This window comes from Salmo salar, chromosome 09 (assembly GCF_965601325.2).
Source record: "Salmo salar chromosome 09, fSalSal1, whole genome shotgun sequence".
Classification (NCBI taxonomy): Eukaryota; Metazoa; Chordata; class Actinopteri; order Salmoniformes; family Salmonidae; genus Salmo; species Salmo salar.
The window spans coordinates 128,221,865-128,241,557 of record NC_138299.1 but is presented as its reverse complement, the minus strand read 5'-3'; the positions used below and the strand labels follow the sequence as shown (position 1 = coordinate 128,241,557).

At 44.3% G+C, this 19,693-nt stretch overlaps 1 protein-coding gene across 4 annotated transcripts in view; it reads right to left on the bottom strand.

The window, feature by feature from the left end:
* The window catches only part of sphkap (SPHK1 interactor, AKAP domain containing), a 44,159-nt gene extending 25,023 nt beyond the window's left edge, over nucleotides 1-19,136 (bottom strand). For all 4 annotated transcript variants that reach the window (XM_014213847.3, XM_082956252.1, XM_082956253.1 and 1 more), the window contains exons 1-4: nucleotides 18,815-19,136; nucleotides 14,519-14,621; nucleotides 12,583-12,693; nucleotides 1,176-1,235 (exon numbers count right to left, since the gene is read on the bottom strand). In XM_014213847.3, coding sequence (XP_014069322.1) covers nucleotides 1,176-1,235; nucleotides 12,583-12,693; nucleotides 14,519-14,621; nucleotides 18,815-18,849 — 309 coding nt within the window. In that variant the 5' untranslated portion in view covers nucleotides 18,850-19,136. The remainder of the gene's footprint in view (nucleotides 1-1,175; nucleotides 1,236-12,582; nucleotides 12,694-14,518; nucleotides 14,622-18,814) is intronic.
* Between the last annotated feature and the right edge of the window lie 557 nt (nucleotides 19,137-19,693).

Genomic DNA, 19,693 nt, shown 5'->3' with positions numbered 1-19,693 from the left:
GAGGATATGAGAGGAGAGCATGGGTAGGGGGAGGAGAGGGAAGAGAGTATATGAGAGGAGAGCATGGGTAGGGGGAGGAAAGGGAAGAGAGGATATGAGAGGAGAGCATGGGTAGGGGGAGGAGAGGGAAGAGAGGAGAGCATGGGTAGGGGGAGGAAAGGGAAGAGAGGAGAGCATGGGTAGGGGAGAGGAAAGGGAAGAGAGGAGAGCATGGGTAGGGGGAGGAAAGGGAAGAGAGGAGAGCATGGGTAGGGGGAGGAGAGGGAAGAGAGGATATGAGAGGAGAGCATGGGTAAGGGTGAGGAAAGGGAAGAGAGGTTATGAGAGGAGAGCATGGGTAGGGGGGAGGAGAGGGAAGAGGGAATATGAGAGGAGAGCATGGGTAGGGGGAGGAGAGGGAAGAGGGAATATGAGAGGAGAGCATGTATAGGGGGAAGGAGAGGGAAGAGAGGTTATGAGAGGAGAGCATGGGTAGGGGGAGGAGAGGGAAGAGAGGTTATGAGAGGAGAGCATGTATAGGGGGAAGGAGAGGGAAGAGAGGTTATGAGAGGAGAGCATGGGTAGGGGGAGGAGAGGGAAGAGAGGTTATGAGAGCAGAGCATCGGTAGGGGGAGGAGAGGGAAGAGAGGTTATGAGAGGAGAGCATCGGTAGGGGGAGGAGAGGGAAGAGAGGTTATGAGAGGAGAGCATGGATAGGGGGAGGAGTGGGAAGAGAGGTTATGAGAGGAGAGCATCGGTAGGGGGAGGAGAGGGAAGAGAGGTTATGAGAGGAGAGCATGGGTAGGGGGAGGAGTGGGAAGAGAGGATATGAGAGGAGAGCATGGGGTGGCAGGTAGCCTAGTGGTTAGAGTGTTGGGCCAGTAACCGAAAGGGTGCTGGATTGAGTCCCCGAGCTGACAAGGTAAAAATCTGTCGTTCTGCCCCTGAACAAGGCAGTTAACCCACTGTTCCTGCGTAGGCCGTCATTGTAAATTAGAATTTGTTCTTAACTGACTTGCCTAGTTAAATTAATAAATAAATGGGTAGGGGAAAGAGGAGAGCATGGGTAAGGGAGAGGGAAGAGAGGAGAGCATGGGTAAGGGAGAGGGAAGAGAGGAGAACATGGGTAGGGGAGAGGGAAGAGAGGAGAGCATGGGTAGGGGGGAGAAGAGAGATGAAGAGAGAAGCCCGCACACCTTGATGCAGCTGTCGTTGTGACGATCCACCTTCTGCTGGTCCAGATTCACAAAGCACATCTGCAATGAGAGGGAAAAAGCTTCAGAACATTGGCTTTACTCAGATAAAAGCATGATTAGTCTGACAGAGAATGCAAACATGCTGTGTTAGCTCTCACAGCCCATTTACAAACCTCTAGCAGGAGTTGATTTTGGTATGGCAACGTAAGACTAAGCAGGACACAACAGGGCTAATTGGCACCCACTCAGTCAGTCAGTCCCCAGGGAGCGAGCGACAGTCCCTACATACAGAATTTCACTGAATGGGTCCCAAATTACACTCTATTCCCTACATAGTGCATTACTTTTGACCAGAGCCCCTATTTGCCCTGGTCAAAGAAGTGCACTATATAGGGAATGAGGTGCTATTTTAAATGCAGAATAATCTCACTGATTGCTTTCCCATTGTTTACTCAGGGGTGGGTTTTCCAAAGCAATCGTAGATGTATTGGTATGTTATTCCACTTGCCAACCCAGACTATTGAACAGCAAAGTGCTATGAATGTTGTTCATTCATGCATAGAACATTGGACGCACCATCAAACATCGATTTTCATAAGTGTTACTCTGTCACGGCAGTGCGGCTGGATTGTGGATAGAAATTATGTAAAACTTCAGCTACAAATGCTTTGGGAAAGTATTAATCAATAATTGAGTTAATTAGAAAAGGGGTGGTTGCAGAAGGATCATAACTTTATTTTCTTCTCAATGACCAATAAACAGCCCCCCCCAGCTGTAACACACATGCACACACTCCATAACCAGTTCTTCCTCTTATCTATGCATCGTTCTCCACAGCTCTCTCTCTATTCATCCCAGATGAATTTATATACCAGGTTCATCTCTCCAAAACCAATATATAATCAAAAGAGAATCGGAGAAAAGGAGAAATACAAACAGAGGTAAATGATGCAGCAACTGAAATTGGAACGTATGGCCCAATCAGTTTAGAGATAAAACAGTTTGATCTGCCAATCAGGCTAAATCTGGAAGTTTGTTACTCTGTGACATCATGGATGTTAGTCTCTGTTACGAGTGTATTTGATTTTCCTCTTTTACAAATTAGTCTTGCACCCCATTTTATTCCACATAATTTCTGCCTATTTCATTGGTATGTTATCAACAGCAACCAAATAGGGTGAAACACTGAGCTAATCATCCCAAAACTGAAAAGGGGACAGAATTGAACGGAGGAAACAGAACGGTGAAAGCAGCTTGGAAACTGGAGTGGTGCTCTTTATCCGTAGAGTTAAAATGTCCAACAGAGTGAAACAACATAGCAATTTCACCCCTGTTTACATTATCAGCATCACATTCAGCCTTTTCCCTACATTTTTTCAAGAAAGACCACTCTGGTACTTATACAACCCATTTAGAAGCTGTCTTATTATAATGGTGGTTCTATCAAGCCCGTGCAAACTGAGGTGTTGTGAAGGTTATCAAATGATTGGTAACTTATTGTGTCTTGCATGCAGGTCAAAGCAATTGCAGAGAAAAATAAGCAGATGACTGTTGGAGAATGAGAAAGAGCGAGGGCGAAACGGAAGAAAAAAGAAGAGGGAGGGAGGGAAGAGGAACGAGGTAGAGAGAGAGGAGTTGAAAAAATAGGAGATATGGTGCCCTTCCCAAGGACAAAATCATTTAACCAAAATCACCATTAGGTGGGAGTGGCAATCGCCTGCAGTCCCAATGGGTTTCGGGGTGAAAGCTGTATGTGCCATCTAGCTGTCTCTGTCAGTGAGGCCCATCTGAGAGGCAGAGACCACAGATGTGAACGAGGCTCCACCACTAATTCTTCAGAGCAGACAGACGTTTAATCTATGCCTAACTAATTGACGGACAGAGATTACAAATCAAAATAGATGCTAGAAAATAGGGGTTCTGATTGGTTGTACAACCAATCAGAACCCCTATTTTCTAGCATCTATTTTGATTTGTAATCTCTGTCCTATGATAAATAGGGACGGGACAATACCAGTGTTTCGCAATATTTTTTCCTTGGCAAAAATGAAAAGACGAAGCAGGCCACAATCTTTGGTCCTTTAAAAACCTGCTGTATGTAAAATACTGTGCTATAGCTGGGAAAATAAATACATGTGACTCTGGATGAAAACATAATGTTTGTTCCCAACATCAGGGCTGTTTTCCTAAAGATATTAAATCTGCTTCTTGTTCAGTTTCCTTGCCACGATACTAACAAATATCGTGATACTGGTATCATCCTCGACTAACCTGTACTCCCGCACATTGACTCGGTACCGGTAACCCTGTATATAGCCTCCTTATTGTTATTTTAGTTTATTTAGTGAATATTTTCTTAACTGAATTGTTGGTTAAAGGACTTGTAAGTAAGCATTTCATGGTAAGGTCTACATCTGTTGTATTCGGCGCATGTGACAAATACGATTTTATTTGATCCCGGCCCTAATGATAAATGTTGCGATTTTGGCTCATAATTTAGCTATGTGCCCGTTTCCTCTCGTGTTGTGCCCCTGCTGAGGTGGCATACTTTGGATGGGTGCCTGGCGGCTGGAGGACAGCGCTGGGTGTGACCCAGGGTCTCGCGGTTCACCGGGCACCCAACAAGCGGGCAAATCTACAGCTGTGCTCCAGCTCAACCCAGCCCAGCGACCAATCACAACCTCAGGGTGAGTCTACTCTAAATACCATAACCAATCAGGGACAGCTGGGACAGCTGGATGACTCAAACGTGAAACTAATCAAGAGGTTTTTGCAGCGAGTAGCCATGAGGAAAACAGTGGTGGACAGTTATGAGTTTGGAGTAAAACAAATAAAATAAAAAACAAACTCTCTCCTCAGTTAACATGCTGGTGAGATGGGTCATATTCATTAGAAAACACTGTAGCAAAACATTTAGCAACAGACATTTTTTTTGACTGTTTTTGTCTGTTTGACCATGCAGTAGGATTTTAACAGTGAGGAGGCAACAGCAAAACTAGACTTGTCTTGCCTAGAGTGAGCTTTAATTAGTAAACGTGAAGATAAACTGGCAAAAACGGTATAAATATTTACAAACAAAAATAAACAGGACGATGAACTAAAGGTGGGCCTAATAAACTTCCAAATCCAAAACAGCTCTAACCAAAGAAAATCCAGCAGCATCTCAACCTGTTACCTGTCTGTCTTGTCTCACAAACAAAGCAATGACATGCTTCTTGTAGAAATACCCATTATCCAGAATGCATCACAAACTCTTTAAATCACCTACTTGACAATCAACTTCAATAAAGGGTATGAAAAAGGTATACAAACACGTTCAGGGAATATATTCCACATGATAAATATCCCCACATCAATTACAGTCGATAAAATGCTTCTCATAATAAACAGGGGTTAATCAATGTCTGGACATACATAATTAGGAAAGACCCTAGCTTATGTGACAGAAGATATAGGACAATCGTCACAGTGCTTAATGACCATGGTGCTATGACAGCAGTGATGTCACTGTTTTTAATGGAGAACTATAGCTCTGAAAAAAGTGGGTCAGACGTGTTGCTGTTCCTTGGGCAGGGCAGAAGTCAGGTGTGTATGTGTAGTTAAAGCCCTGGACTGGGGGCTGGAGGTTGAATGGTTACAGGACTGGTTACACAAATAGTCAAGACAGGAACACACACAAACACGCCCATAAATGTAGAGACTTGTTAAGACGCTCTGACTCATTTTCCATAAAGATTACAAACATTCACAGGCTATAAAGTAATATAATGCAAAACACACACACATGCTTGGTCACAGAAGCACAGGCGCAGAAATTCCTTAAAACATGTTACGGCTAACTTTCAACAACATCCAGTGAAATTGCAGAGCGCGAAATTCTAATTAAATGATTAGAAATATTTAACTTTCATAAAATCACAAGTGCAATACACCAAAATAAAGCTTAACTTCTTGTTAATCCAGCCGCCGTGTCAGATTTCTAAAAGGCTTTACGGTGAAAGCAAACCATGCGATTATCTGAGGACAGCGCCCCATCATACAAACACATGAAAATAATATTTCAACCAGGCAGGTGCGACACGAAAGTCAGAAGTAACGATATAATTCATGCCTTACCTTTGAAGATCTTCTGTTGGCACTCCAAAATGTCCCAGAAACATCACAAATGGTCCTTTTGTTCGATAAATTCCTTGTTTATATCCCCAAAATGTCAATTTATTTGGCGAGTTTGATTCAGAAATACACCGGTTCCAACTCGCCCAACATGACTACAAATTATCTAATAAGTTACCTGTAAACTTGGTCCAAACATTTCAAACAACTTTCCTAATCCAACCTTAGGCATCCTAAAACGTAAATAATCGATAAAATTTAAGATGGAATGTACTGTGTTCAATAGCGGATAAAATCAACGTGGAGCGAGCTCCAGGTTGCGCGCAACAATAGAGTCCACTTGGCTTGACACTTAGAAAGTACAGCTCATTTCTCAAAAAAAAAAACATCAACCAATTTCTAAAGACTGTTGACATCTAGTGGAAGCCATAGGAACTGCAACCAGGTGCCTCATAAATATAGTTCCCCATAGAAACCCAATTGAAAATCCAGCGAACCCCAAAATAAATTCCTGGATGGATTGTCCTCGGGGTTTCACCTGCCAAATAAGTTCTGTTATACTCACAGACATTATTTTAAGTTTTACAAACTTTAGAGTGTTTTCTATCCAAATCTACCAATTATATGCATATCCTCGCTTTTGGGCCTGAGTAGCAGGCAGTTTACTTTGGGCACGCTTTTCATCCGGACGTGAAAATACTGCCCCCTAGCCCAAAGAGGTTTAAAGAATCTCACTCATTTTCAATAAAGATTACAAACATTCACAGGCTATAATTGTCACGGCTGTTCGAAGGAGCGGACCAAAATGCAGCGTGTTCGTAGTTCCACATATTTATTAAACGTGAAACTGAATGCAATACACTTAAATACACAAAAACAACAAACCGAGACGCAGAGAGGAAAACACACTACTCAAAAGATAATAACCCACAAACAGGAAGAGAAAAACCCCTACTTAAATATGATCTCTAATCAGAGGATCAGCTGCCTCCAATTAGAGATCAACCCCAAACAATCCCAACATAGAAATAGACAAACGAGAACTTAAACATAGAAATAGAAAACATAGAACAACCCAAAACACCCCCTGTCACGCCCTGCCCTACTCTAATATAGAAAATGACATCTTACTAGGGTCAGGACGTGACAGTACCCCCCCCCCCCCCTCCAAAGGTGCAGTCTCCGAATGCAAACAAACAAAAAAACAACAACAAAACAACCACAAAACACAAAGGGAGGGTAGGGTGGGTGACTAATGTCTATGGCGGCGGCTCTGGTTCTGGTTCCGGGTGTAGTACCCCCACCGCCCGCTGATCCCCCCACTTCTGTATGTCCGGAGGAACCAGACCATGGATCATCGCCGGAGGCTTCGGACCGCCAACCGCCGCTGAAGACTCTGGGCTAAAGGCTGCCGCTGAAGACACTGGGTTGCAGACCGCCGCTGAAGGCTCTGGGTTGCAGACCACCGCTGAAGGCTCTGGGTTGCAGACCACCGCTGAAGGCTCTGGGTTGCGATCCTTCTCAATAGGTTCCGGACTGTGGGCCGTCTCAGTAGGTTCCCGACTGTGGGCCGTCTCAGTAGGTTCCCGACTGTGGGCCGTCTCAGTAGGTTCCCGACTGTGGGCCGTCTCAGTAGGTTCCCGACTGTGGGCCGTCTCAGTAGGTTCCCGACTGTGGGCCGTCTCAGTAGGTTCCCGACTGTGGGCCGTCTCAGTAGGTTCCCGACTGTGGGCCGTCTCAGTAGGTTCCCGACTGTGGGCCGTCTCAGTAGGTTCCCGACTGTGGGCCGTCTCAGGAGGTTCCCGACTGTGGGCCGTCTCAGGAGGTTCCCGACTGTGGGCCGTCTCAGTAGGTTCCCGACTGTGGGCCGTTTCAGTAGGTTCCCGACTGTGGGCCGTCTCAGTAGGTTCCCGACTGTGGGCCGTCTCAGTAGGTTCCGGACGGGGAACTGTCGCCGGAAGCTCTGGACGGGGAACTGTCGCCGGAAGCTCTGGACGGGGAACTGTCGCCGGAAGCTCTGGACGGGGAACTGTCGCCGGAAGCTCTGGACGGGGAACTGTCGCCGGAAGCTCTGGACGGGGAACTATTGCCGGAAGCTCTGGACGGGGAACCGTCGCCATGCGTGGTACTGGCATGGGTGGCGCCAGACTGGTAACACGCACCTAAGGGCGAGTGCGGGGAGCAGGAACAGGACACTCCGGACTGGGCATGTGCACTGGAGGTCTGATGCGTGGGACTGGCCTAGGTGGCGCCAGAATGGTAACACGCACCTCAGGGCGAGTGTGGGGAGCAGGAACAGGACACTCCAGACTGGGCATGCGTACTGGAGATCTGATGCGTGGGGCTGGCATAGGAGGTGCCAGACTAGTAACACACACCACAGGGCGAGTGCGGGAAGCAGGAACAGGATATACTGGGCCGTGGAGGCGCACTGGAGATCTCGAGCGTAGAGCTGGCACAACCCGTTCTGGCTGGATGCTCAACCTAGCTCGACTAATGCAGGGCACGGGCACAGATCGCACCGGCCTGTGAATGCGCCCTGACGACACAGTGCGCATCACCACATAATACGGTGCTTGCCCTGTCACTCGCTCCCCACGATAAGCACGGGGAGTTGGCTCAGTTCTCCACCCTGACTCTGCCAAACTTCCCGTGTGCCCCCCAACAAAATTATTTTGGGGCTGCCTCTCAGCCTTGTCTCTCGGTGCATATCGAGCCTCGTAGTATCGTCGCTCCTTTTTTGCTGCTTCGATTTCCTCCTTCGGGCGTCGATACTCCCCAGCCTGACTCCAGGGTCCTTCCCCGTCCACAATTTCCTCCCAAGTCCATTTCTCCTGCTGCTCCATTCCACGCTGCTTGGTCCTTTGGTGGTGGGTTATTCTGTCACGGCTGTTCGAAGGAGCGGACCAAAATGCAGCGTGTTCGTAGTTCCACATATTTATTAAACGTGAAACTGAATGCAATACACTTAAATACTTGAATATACAAAAACAACAAACCGTGACGCAGAGAGGAAAACACACTACTCAAAAGATAATAACCCACAAACAGGAAGAGAAAAACCCCTACTTAAATATGATCTCTAATCAGAGGCAATGAGGATCAGCTGCCTCCAATTAGAGATCAACCCCAAACAATCCCAACATAGAAATAGACAAACTAGAACTTAAACATAGAAATAGAAAACATAAAACAACCAAAAACACCCCCTGTCACGCCCTGCCCTACTCTACTATAGAAAATGACATCTTACTAGGTTCAGGACGTGACAATAATACAATATATTGCAATACACACACATGCTTGGTCACACAAACACAGGTGCAGAAACTCCTTAATACACTCTCACTCATTTTCGATAAAGATTACAAATATTCACAGGCTATGTAGTGCAATACATATGCACGCGCACATCCACATCATCCTCCACCCACCCTAATCTCTCCCCTCAACAACAAATCCTCTTCCCCTCACTCAATCTCACCCTCCTTTCCACCCTTCTTTTCAACTCTAACCTCTGTCGCTCTCGTTCTCTCTACGCCCCATTGCTCTCATCTCAGCACACTCAGTCATTCTTCCTGTGTCTGCTGTGTGTTCCCCTGTGGTTGTTATGTAAGCCCGCCACAGCCAGGCCATGTTGTGACTGTGAGCCACTTGGACGCTCTGTCTCTGGTTGTCTCTCAAATGGTACCCTGTTCCCTATATCATGCACTACAGTAGTGCACTAAATAGGGAATACGGTGCTGTTTGGAACACATCCTTGGTATCCTACTGTGGCTTCTGACCCCTGACCTCCAAGCAATAGCGCCAGCCAGGAGGCATTACATGCACTTCCATTATTAATATGCACTGTCTGTATGCTGGTCTGGGTTGTGATAGTCTCTCGTGAACAGATTGCACGTAAACCGAAGAAAATGACCTAGCTGACAAAATTACGCAAGATTTTAGTTCCCGGGAGATTAGGGTTATGGAGCTCATTGAATATTCACAGCACTAATGTGTATAGTGTCTACACCTGTTCAGCTCTCCATTCAGCCTTTGCCTCCAACTCTGGAATAATATTATATAATCTAACTAACTAGTGATGATGTCCCATTGCCAGTCATACCCAATCCTAGACCCAGGCACACAAGCAGGCAGGCAGGCAGGCAGGCACACAGTTGCTGTGGGACCAAGCAGGCAATTAGAGCAGTGAGGAATGATACGAATTGGGAATATCTAATCTCATCACTGTAACTAACGCCGTCCTAGCCCTCAGCCGTGAGATACAGCTTACATTCAGTATTTTTCACCTCCCCTATCTCATTGGATACCGTTCAAATATCTACATAGATGCAGCTTTCAGAGCCCTTAGAGAGTAGAATAAAGACATTAACATGATGTTTCATCATAGAACCTGGCAGCAGAAACAGCAGTGAGGACACTTTGGGTCATATTTTATGGCACACCGTAGCAAAACATTTTGCAATGGCAAAGGAAAATAAGCAAGTTCAGGTCGTTCTTCCCTGTTTCAGTCTGTTTTCTTCCATTTGGTGCCTAACGAACACAACCCAGGTGTCATCCTGCAGTAAGTCAGTTCCTCGGCTGCAGATGGCATGTTTAGTCTATTCTTCCTCACTGGGGCTTTTTAATGATGCCTGTATGGGACACATAGCTGACGTGTATGCTCCCTCCCTCTGAAGTGTTAAACCTAAAGATGAATGGATGACTCTGAGAGCTGTGAGTTTCAAAACAACAAGAGGGGGGGGGGGTGTGTGTGTGTGTGTGTGTGTGTGTGTGTGTGTGTGTGTGTGTGTGTGTGTGTGTGTGTGTGTGTGTGTGTGTGTGTGTGTGTGTGTGTGTGTGTGTGTGTGTGTGTGTGTGTGTGTGTGTGTGTGGTAGTGTGTAGAGAGAGAGAGAGAGTGAAACTGGTAATGCTTTTGGTGTTGATGGAATAGGATGAGGTAAATAATAGTGATAAACTCTCGTGACAGATTATTAGTGCATGCAGTATTTGGTTCTGGGGTCTGAGATGAACAATGATATAGATCTCATCTCTACAAGTGTTTAGAACAGGACCCGAAACATAACTCTGTAACTACACTGTAACTAGCAGAGCAGAACTGAAGGCGCAGAAATTGCTTACCCTCCGTCAATGTGTTCAGGGATTTGATGGAATTCACTGTGACTATCTCAGCTATCTTCATTTCTGTTCACTCCATGCATTAAAACATGAGAGAGTGATCAAAGGTGAGGAGTGACAAGAGAGAACTTACAAGCTTTTATCTTATCACTTTGAGCTCCTGAGTGCATAGTCCCTTTTCCTTCCGGAGCCTTCCACACACACATTCCTGTCCCTATTCAGGAATATACAGCACTGTAATTGTCACATCCTCAACCAGGTAGTGTGGCCATATTGTCTTCATCGAATGAAATGAATGGACTGTCACGGTTGTCGTAAGGAGAGGACCAAAATGCAGCAGGGAAGTGTATACTCATCTTCTTTATTACGGACAAAGAAGGAAAAACCAAAATAAACACGTATACAAAAACACAAACGAACTAGACAGTCTTGTCAGGCGCACGCACACACACACACACACACACACACACACACACACACACACACACACACACACACACACACACACACACACACACACACACACACACACACACACACACACACACACACACACACACACACACACACACACACACACACAACAAAACAAGAAACAATCTCCCACAAACACTAAACCAAACACATACCCATATATAGAACTCTCAATCAGAGGCAACTAGAAAACACCTGCCTCCAATTGAGAGTCCAACCCCAATTAACTAGACATAGATATACAACTAACCAGAAAGAACATAGAAATACTAACACAGAACATAACCCCAAAACCCGGAACTAACTAACCAAACACCCTACTAAATAAACCACCACCCCGAACCACATAAACAAAATACCCTCTGCCACGTCCTGACCAAACTACAATAACAAATAACCCTTATACTGGTCAGGACGTGACATGGACAATAAAGATATCACACTTTGTGAAACTGAAAAACCCAGGATGACATATCAATGTCATCAACTTAGCACTTTGTGTCCAAGACAATTTCCCTTCAGGGACAATAAACTTGATCCTATCCTCAACACGACCTCTGACCTTAATTTAAATACTTCTGCTGCCGCTGAGTGTGTAATCAATGACAATCACATGGTGTCAATCACATTGATAAAAGTGATCGTATTAGATGATTCCATAAACGAACCAAATGAATACACTAATAAACCAACCCTTCCCCCGCTCCCCAAATGAAACCCGGAGTAAACAAAAACCATATCCCATCAAGCTTATTAAATCTACATTCCAAACACTCACTAACACAGATCCTGTTTACTCCTGGCCCAGGGTCTGTAATTAACTAAGCTGATATGGCCACAGGCCTATGACTGTGATAATCCTGGTTAACAGAAGAGGGTGTGAGGGGAATCAACAAACACACAAGCACACCCCCAAGCGCACACACACACACAAACTCTCTCTCACACACACACACACACACACACACACACACACAAACTCTCTCTCACACACACACACACACACACACACTTCTTTTAAATTTGAATGATTAGTTGTGTTACCCGGGAAGAGCTGATTTGCGAATTGAGAGGCTGAACAATTTGTCACCTAGGAGAGAGGTGACACACACACTCGCACGCACGCACGCACGCACGCACGCACGCACGCACACACACACACACACACACACACACACACACACACACACACACACACACACACACACACACACACACACACACACACACACACACACACACACACACACACACACACACACACACACACACACACACACACACACACACACAGAGAGAGAGAGAGAGGCGATGCTACAGGGAGATGGCTGGCATCTCTTCCTGCTCTCATAAAACACACCAGGGATTTATGGGATCTGGACACATTGTGTAAAAACGTCACTGTCTCATTTCCACACAGAATGGGAAGATTAAAAAGCTTTTTAATCGATCCAGAGCTCGGAATGAGACTGAGGGAAAGGACAGACCGGAGTGAAACCTTTGTTTTCTAGTAAGAACACCAGCCCCAAGGGAGAATTCATGTGCTACAAAGTGCTATAAATTGCAATAGATTTGATGGCAGTCAGATAGTTACAAATTAAAGAATTCAATAGGATTTTAAAATCATCCTGATGTGCCTGGTAGCCTGTTTTGCTTAAAAAACTGTACACGCAGGGCACACACACACATACTACTCACCGTATTGCTTCTCCCCTCAGCGTCATCCTCCAGGAGGCCCAGCCTGCACAGAGCCTTCTCATTCCTCAGCCAGTAGTCTGACGAGTCCAGCACACTGCTACTGCACAGCACCTGGAAGACCCAGATAACACACAGTCTTACACACAGACACATGACTGAACTCTTTCTCAGAATGTATAATATGGGGAAGTACATACAAATATACACACACACTCTCTCAAGCACACACGCGCACACACACACACACACACACACACACACACACGAGTCCCCCATTCACCTTCAGCTGATCATTTTAGTGTTTACCCTCTGGCTATAAAGATCTCTACAGATCTCTTTGTTCAGGAGGTGCTCTGTGGGACCTTGCTCGGTAAGAGGGATCAATAGCCTGTCAGTTAGCCTATTTACTCTCCACATATTTACTGTGTTTTTACTCTTCCCCCGCGGGCTGTTTCAATGGACCCTATAGGTTAAGTGTCAAGTCCTGTTGACCTGTGACTTTCAATGACACTCAAGAGTCAAGAGTTCCTTTGCCATCTTAAGAGTTATTGATTCTTTTCGTATTGGGTAAATGGTGCTGGAATCCCTCAGGAGATACAAGAGGATATTCTAATCATAATCTATAACTTTGATATGTGACCTTTCACATACGTTTAGTCTGAAACTGCCATCCTAATTCATCAGCGATTGAATCATCTCTAACCAATCAGAGTATCAAAGCCAATGACTTTAGGCCGGCTCTGGCCCAGCCCATCGGTTTCTGTGACTAATCAGAACGGTCTGGATGTGTTCGAATTCTATAAGAAGAGAAAGGTGATACCTAGTCAGTTGCACAACTGAATGCATTCAACTGAAATGTGTCTTCCGCATTTAGCCCAATCCCCCTGAAAGCAGGGAGGAAAACAAATCTGGGAAAACAAATGCTAGTGGGCTTAGCGTTTGGCCAGAGGGATGTGGATGGGTAGGGGCTACAAAACAATAGCGAATATAATCATTTCCATTGTGTATTTGTAGGCTGACGCCATCATGCCCCCTGTCCTGTCTCGCCCCGGTGTCGTCCATCTGCTCTGGGCCATGGCCAGGTAGAGGTGACTCACACTCAGGTGGCCTCATGGTCATGACATCACACAATTTGGCAGAGCTTGGAGTGAGGGCAGGGTAGTGTTCATTAGGCCCAAAACAGGGAGGTGCTATTTCAACTTGTCCAATAATAAATGCTTTAGTTTTTCTACGATGTGCACCAATGAACATAACACAGCTCTATACAGGTGCTTGAGCAGGTGCTTGATATCATAGTAAATATTACCAGCAAAAAAATTAAGACTTTGTAATAATATTATTCTACCACATATATCTTATTAAGACAATATGTTTTATTTTCATGTCTTTGTCAAGACAGGCGACCTGACCTACAGTTAGGGTTAAAATGTTGTCTTTATAAATATACACTTGGGAGCCATACAGTTTTGTGTCATTGTGCAGAGACTTACATTACAAATACTACACATAGTATTATTTTTGTATGTTAGGGACAGAGTGGCGAGTCTCAATGGAAGTCATTTAACTTGACGACCCGTCTACTAATGAAGTAACTGAACAAAAAGCAATATTGACTGACAATGCTGCTTATTCTAGAGAAAGGAGGGGGAGCAGAACTGAAGAAGCTGTCATCTCCCCTGAGACCAGTGTTATCTGCCAGTTCACTCATTGTCTCCCTGACACAGTGACATGATAAATCAAACTCCAGGCCCTCCATCATTACTGTCTGTTGCAATGGAACAAACTCTCCCTCACCAGGGAGAGGGACACACACACACACACACACACACACACACACACACACACACACACACACACACACACACACACACACACACACACACACACAAATATTTACGAACATACACACCTACACACACCGTCCCCCTGTATTTACCTTCTTGCAGGCGGTGACGGAGGATCCCAGGGTACTCTCTGTGCTGACTCCTTCGGCATCTCCCGACTCAGAGCCCTCGAACATGGCTGATGACTGGAAGTTACTGCAGGAGAACAAAGTGTGTCTGTGTCAGGACACACTGAACACAGCCCAATGCTCCAGGGCTCTGTATGGGCTTTAGAGAACCTATTAGCCTATGGGTGAACACCCTGGCCTGGCAACATGCTCCTTGACATGCCCACTGCTGTACAGCACCAGCCATTATAGAGTTGCATGAGAGTAACACAACAACTCTGAACTTCTACCAAAAACAAGGGCAAACTCAGCCATAACATTTGACTTGAGGTGCTTGAGACAATCTATGGTGATCGTGGGTATGTTTACAACCAATATAGAATTGAATGGATTAAATAAATTGTTAATCTGTGATGAATTGTTTATCTGTGAATAAATATCTGTGATCTGTAATCTTAAAGTTAACTTGGAGAAAAAAAGCGGCAGATTTTTTATCAGAAGTTTGTATTAATTAGGATAAAACTGGCACATAAAAAAGGAGGGAGGGACATGAAGACCAGAGAGCCAGCTGGCTCTGTGATCATTACTTTCATGGTAAATTAAAAGTATTTCATTTTGGAACTTGTTTAATTAAGGGATTAACCTTCTTATGTGTGCCTACATTGTATCTTCCCCAAGGTAAGTAAGTCCCTTCCTTTGAGGGGAAGTTTGCTGTGCAACCCAGGGGCCAAAAGTGTTATGCTCAATCTGTATAACTGAACCTCTATGAAATAGTGTCAAATTATTATTATACAAAATTGTAATATTGTTATAACACAGCTATACCAAGGCAACAGACACTGTTCAGTGCCAGCACAGTTAGTTCAGTGGTGACCAACAAAAACACTGGATGGCCATTTTCACACATGGCATCATGTACAGTACCGGTCAAAAGTTTTGACAAATCTACTCATTCAAGGGTTTTTCTTTATTTTTACTATTTTTCTACATTGTAGAATAATAGTGAAGACATCAAACTATGAAATAACACAGGGAATCATGTAGTAACCAAAAAAGTGTTAAACAATTCAAAATATATTTTAGATTTTCAATTCTTCAAAGTAGCCACCCTTTGCCTTGATGACAACTTTGCACACTCTTGACATTCTCTCAACCAGCTTCATGAGGAATGCTTTTCTGACAGTCTAGAAGGAGTTCCCACATATGCTGAGCACTTGTTGGCTGCTTTTCCTTCATTATGCAGTCCAACTCATTCCAAACCATCTCAGTTGGGTTGAGGTCGGGTGATTGTGGAGGCCAGGTCAACTGATGCAGCACTCCATCACTCTCCTTGGTCAAATAGCCCTTATACAGCCTGGAGGTGTGTTTTAGGTCATTGTCCTGTTGAAAAACAAATGATAGTCCCACTAAGCGCAAACCAGATGGGATGGCATATCGCTACAGAATGCTGTGGTAGCCATGCTGGTTAAGTGTGCCTTGAATTCTAAATAAATCACTGACAGTGTCACCAGCAAAGCATCCCCACACCATCACACCTCCTCCTCCATGCTTCACGGTGGGAACCACACATGCAGAGATAATCCGTTCACCTACTCTGCATCTCACAAAGACGCGACGGTTGGAACCAAAAATCTCAAATTTGGACTCATCAGACCAAAGGACATATTTCCACCGGTCTAATGTCCATTGCTCGTGTTTCTTGGCCCAAGCAATCTCTTCTTATTATTGCTGTCCTTTAGTAGTGGTTTCTTTGCAGCAATTCGACCACGAAGGCCTGATTCACAGTCTCCTCTGAACAGTTGATGTTGAGATGCGTCTGATACTTGAACTCTGTGAAGCTATTATTTGGGCTGCAATCTGAGGCTGGTAACTCTAATGGACTTATCCTCTCCAGCAGAGGTAACTCTGGGTCTTCCTTTCCTATGGCGGTCCTCATGAGGGCCAGTTTCATCATAGTCCTTAATGGTTTTTGCAAGTTCTTGACATTTTCCAAACTGACTGACCATCATGTCTTAAAGTAATGATGGACTGTTGTTTCTCTTTGCTTATTTGAGCTGTTCTTGATATAATATGAACTTGGTCTTTTACCAAATAGAGCTGTCTTCTGTATACCACTCCTACCTTGTCACAGCACAACTAATTGGCTCATTAAGAAGGAAAGAAATTCCACAAATTAACTTTTAACAAGGCACACCTGTTAATTGAAATGCACCCCAGGTGACTACCTCATGAAGCTGGTTGAGAGAATACCAAGAGTGTGCAAAGCTGTCATCAAGGCAAAGGAAGGCTACTTTGAAGAATCTCAAATCTAAAATATATTTTGATTTTCTTAACACTTTTTTGGTTACTACATGATGACATGTGTGTTATTTCATAGTTTTGATGCCTTCACTATTATTCTACAATGTAGAAAATAGTAAACAAATAAAGAAAAACCCTTGAATGAGTAGGTGTGTCCAAACTTTTGACTGGTACTGTATGAAATCACTCCCAGGACCAATTGCATTTGTCCTCTACATCACAGTAATGTATTTACAATGGTCAATGCAAGAGCTCAGCACACAATCCCAAGATACTCTGTCATTCACCAGGTGCAAACCTGGAACTGATCCCAAAGGTAACGTGCTCTTCTGGACATGCAGCCTAGCCGTGTGTCTGCTGTAACTCATTTCACATATGTGACCCATAAATTGTATGGCTATTATATGCCACACACAAAGAAAACAGAAATGAATCCTCACAAAATAGAGACAATTGAAGTCAGAATATGCTAAATCTTTAGTTTCACTCACACCCGCGGCTCCGTAGGCTAACTGATTCCTGAGAATGACCTTTCCATTTGAAGATGGTTAGCGTGACGGTTTGAAAATCAGTTTGCACATTTTGCGCGCTGCTGAGCGCTCAGACTCATCCGAGCCATGTTGAAGCCGACACACATTTCATCTTCTGATACAAGCGGCACTCTATAACGTCTCATCATTATGATAGGCTCATTGCCTCCGGTTTGTAGATGAGCCCGGTCACGGCGGTGGAGGCAAGGTGGGCGATACGGTAATATCGACACTTAATCATGAAGATATAAGCAGGTTCAGCTCGTGGTAAACTGCAAATGCCCGAGGTGATGTACCAAATGTTAGATTTCATATAGGCTATATCTGAATCGCTGTTAAAAGTCGTATTTTCTGGTGCTCCTACATTTTATGTTGTGCTCCTAACTTTTTAAAGTTGGGAGCACCAGTGCTACCAGTTATTTTTTTTTATTTTAAGAGCCCTGACTATGAATGACGTTTTACAGGGCTCCTAGTAATTAACAATTTGGTTAGGTGTTGATTCAGGGGAACACATATGACAGGCACTAATTTACAATATAGCCTACGTTTTAAAAGACAAGCTAATGACTTAGGCTATATTGTAAATTAGTGCCCGTCATATATGTATTATGGCTTAAGCCGACAGACAGACCGACAGACAGAGAACACGAAGAACACAGAGTGACACACCAGAGAAGGGGGGTGAGTTGGCTGCATGCTCAGTGATGTGGGCTGGCGTGGATAAAATGCTAAGGCATTTCTTGACCCAGTCTGCCCCTGGCAAACCGATAAAATGAATGCATGAAGTATTAGGCTAATGCATTGATTGACATTTGTCTTTAGGCTACTCTGTATTGCGCATTGAAGTGAACCGAGATGCTTAGGCTGTGTCTCCAAATGCATGGCACCGCACACGCAAAGTGGGCATTTTTGGTTAGCTGCACGACACAATGTTTACACCATTTTTTCATCATTCAAATAACCATAACACATTTTAAGAGTAGCATAGGCTATTAAAATCAACTGTTACGCAGACTACGTAGGCAGATGAAATGCATAATCTTTGGCAAAATATAATTACATGTATAGGCTAGATTACTATCAATTTTATGTTTTCCTGTTTCAGTTATTCATTTTTCCTAAGGTCCTCTGAGTCTACTGCTCAAGAGCTTGAGCACAGCACCTGTTTAGGCTACTGCTCTGTGCAAACTGTGCTGATACAGGCTACTGTACTAAAAATACTGGATTTGCACAAAACATTGTTGGCGTATTTTGGCTATATTATTGCAGTATTGCAATTTACACATAAGCAACCAATTGCATTGGAACGAAAGAAAAGAAAAAAGGTAAGATAGGCTAACATTTATTTGCAGTCAATACAGGTCCATTCAATTGAAGGGTAATCTGCAATTTGATTAAACTCTCACAACAGTCACCGTAACCTATTAATTAACACGCTCCGTTCACATACCTCGGCGTCTTCAGAAGGCACTTAGCACCGGCCATCCCGTCCAAGATAAGCTACCGGAGCCGGATGTTGTATGTCCTAGGTAGGAGAGGAGCGTAGCAATGCGGCGCGTCGCTGTCCGGAGGACACTCTCCTGTCCAAATGCACATCCCCGACCGAGGAGAGGATAAATTCCAGCGCTACGGTGACGTTACCGTGACTTCGGGCGAGTGTCTGTACTACGGTCGTTAAACAGCGTGCAGCCAGGAGCAAAATGACTGTCCGCTTGAAGAGGAGCGGGAGCATTTCCCGTCATATATATCAAAACACACACGCGCGCACAAAGACACGCAGACACACACACACACAATATATATATTCCCCTTAAAAGGAAACGATCTTCTGTAGATAAAATAAGCATTCTCTACATTTTCATAATTGGCTCAAAATATATCCACTTTATCTTATTCGGCTATTGGTTGGAGGCTGAAATATGTTTTGCTCATTATTTTGTATTTGTATTTATTATGGATCCCCATTAGCTGCTGCCAATTTTCCTGGGGTCCAGCGAAATGAAGGCAGTTTATACAATTCTAAAAAACATTATTCACCATCCTCTAACAATATTAGATTGCTTTACAGTTCTAATATTATTTCTCATGAAACAGTGTTTAGACAAGGTCACACTCTCAAAAGAGGTGTCTAACCTCAACGGTATTTTCCTTATAAAAAAAAGAAAGTTGAACAAAGGACAGTTTAATTAATCCACTGGTGTCTGTATAGTTGTCAGCTCCTGAACCACAACAGGCAGAACAAGGTCAGACAGACCAATGGGTCACACAGGGTATTGATCTGTTATGTCGACCAGGATATGCCCTATACCACAACAAGTCCTGACCTAGA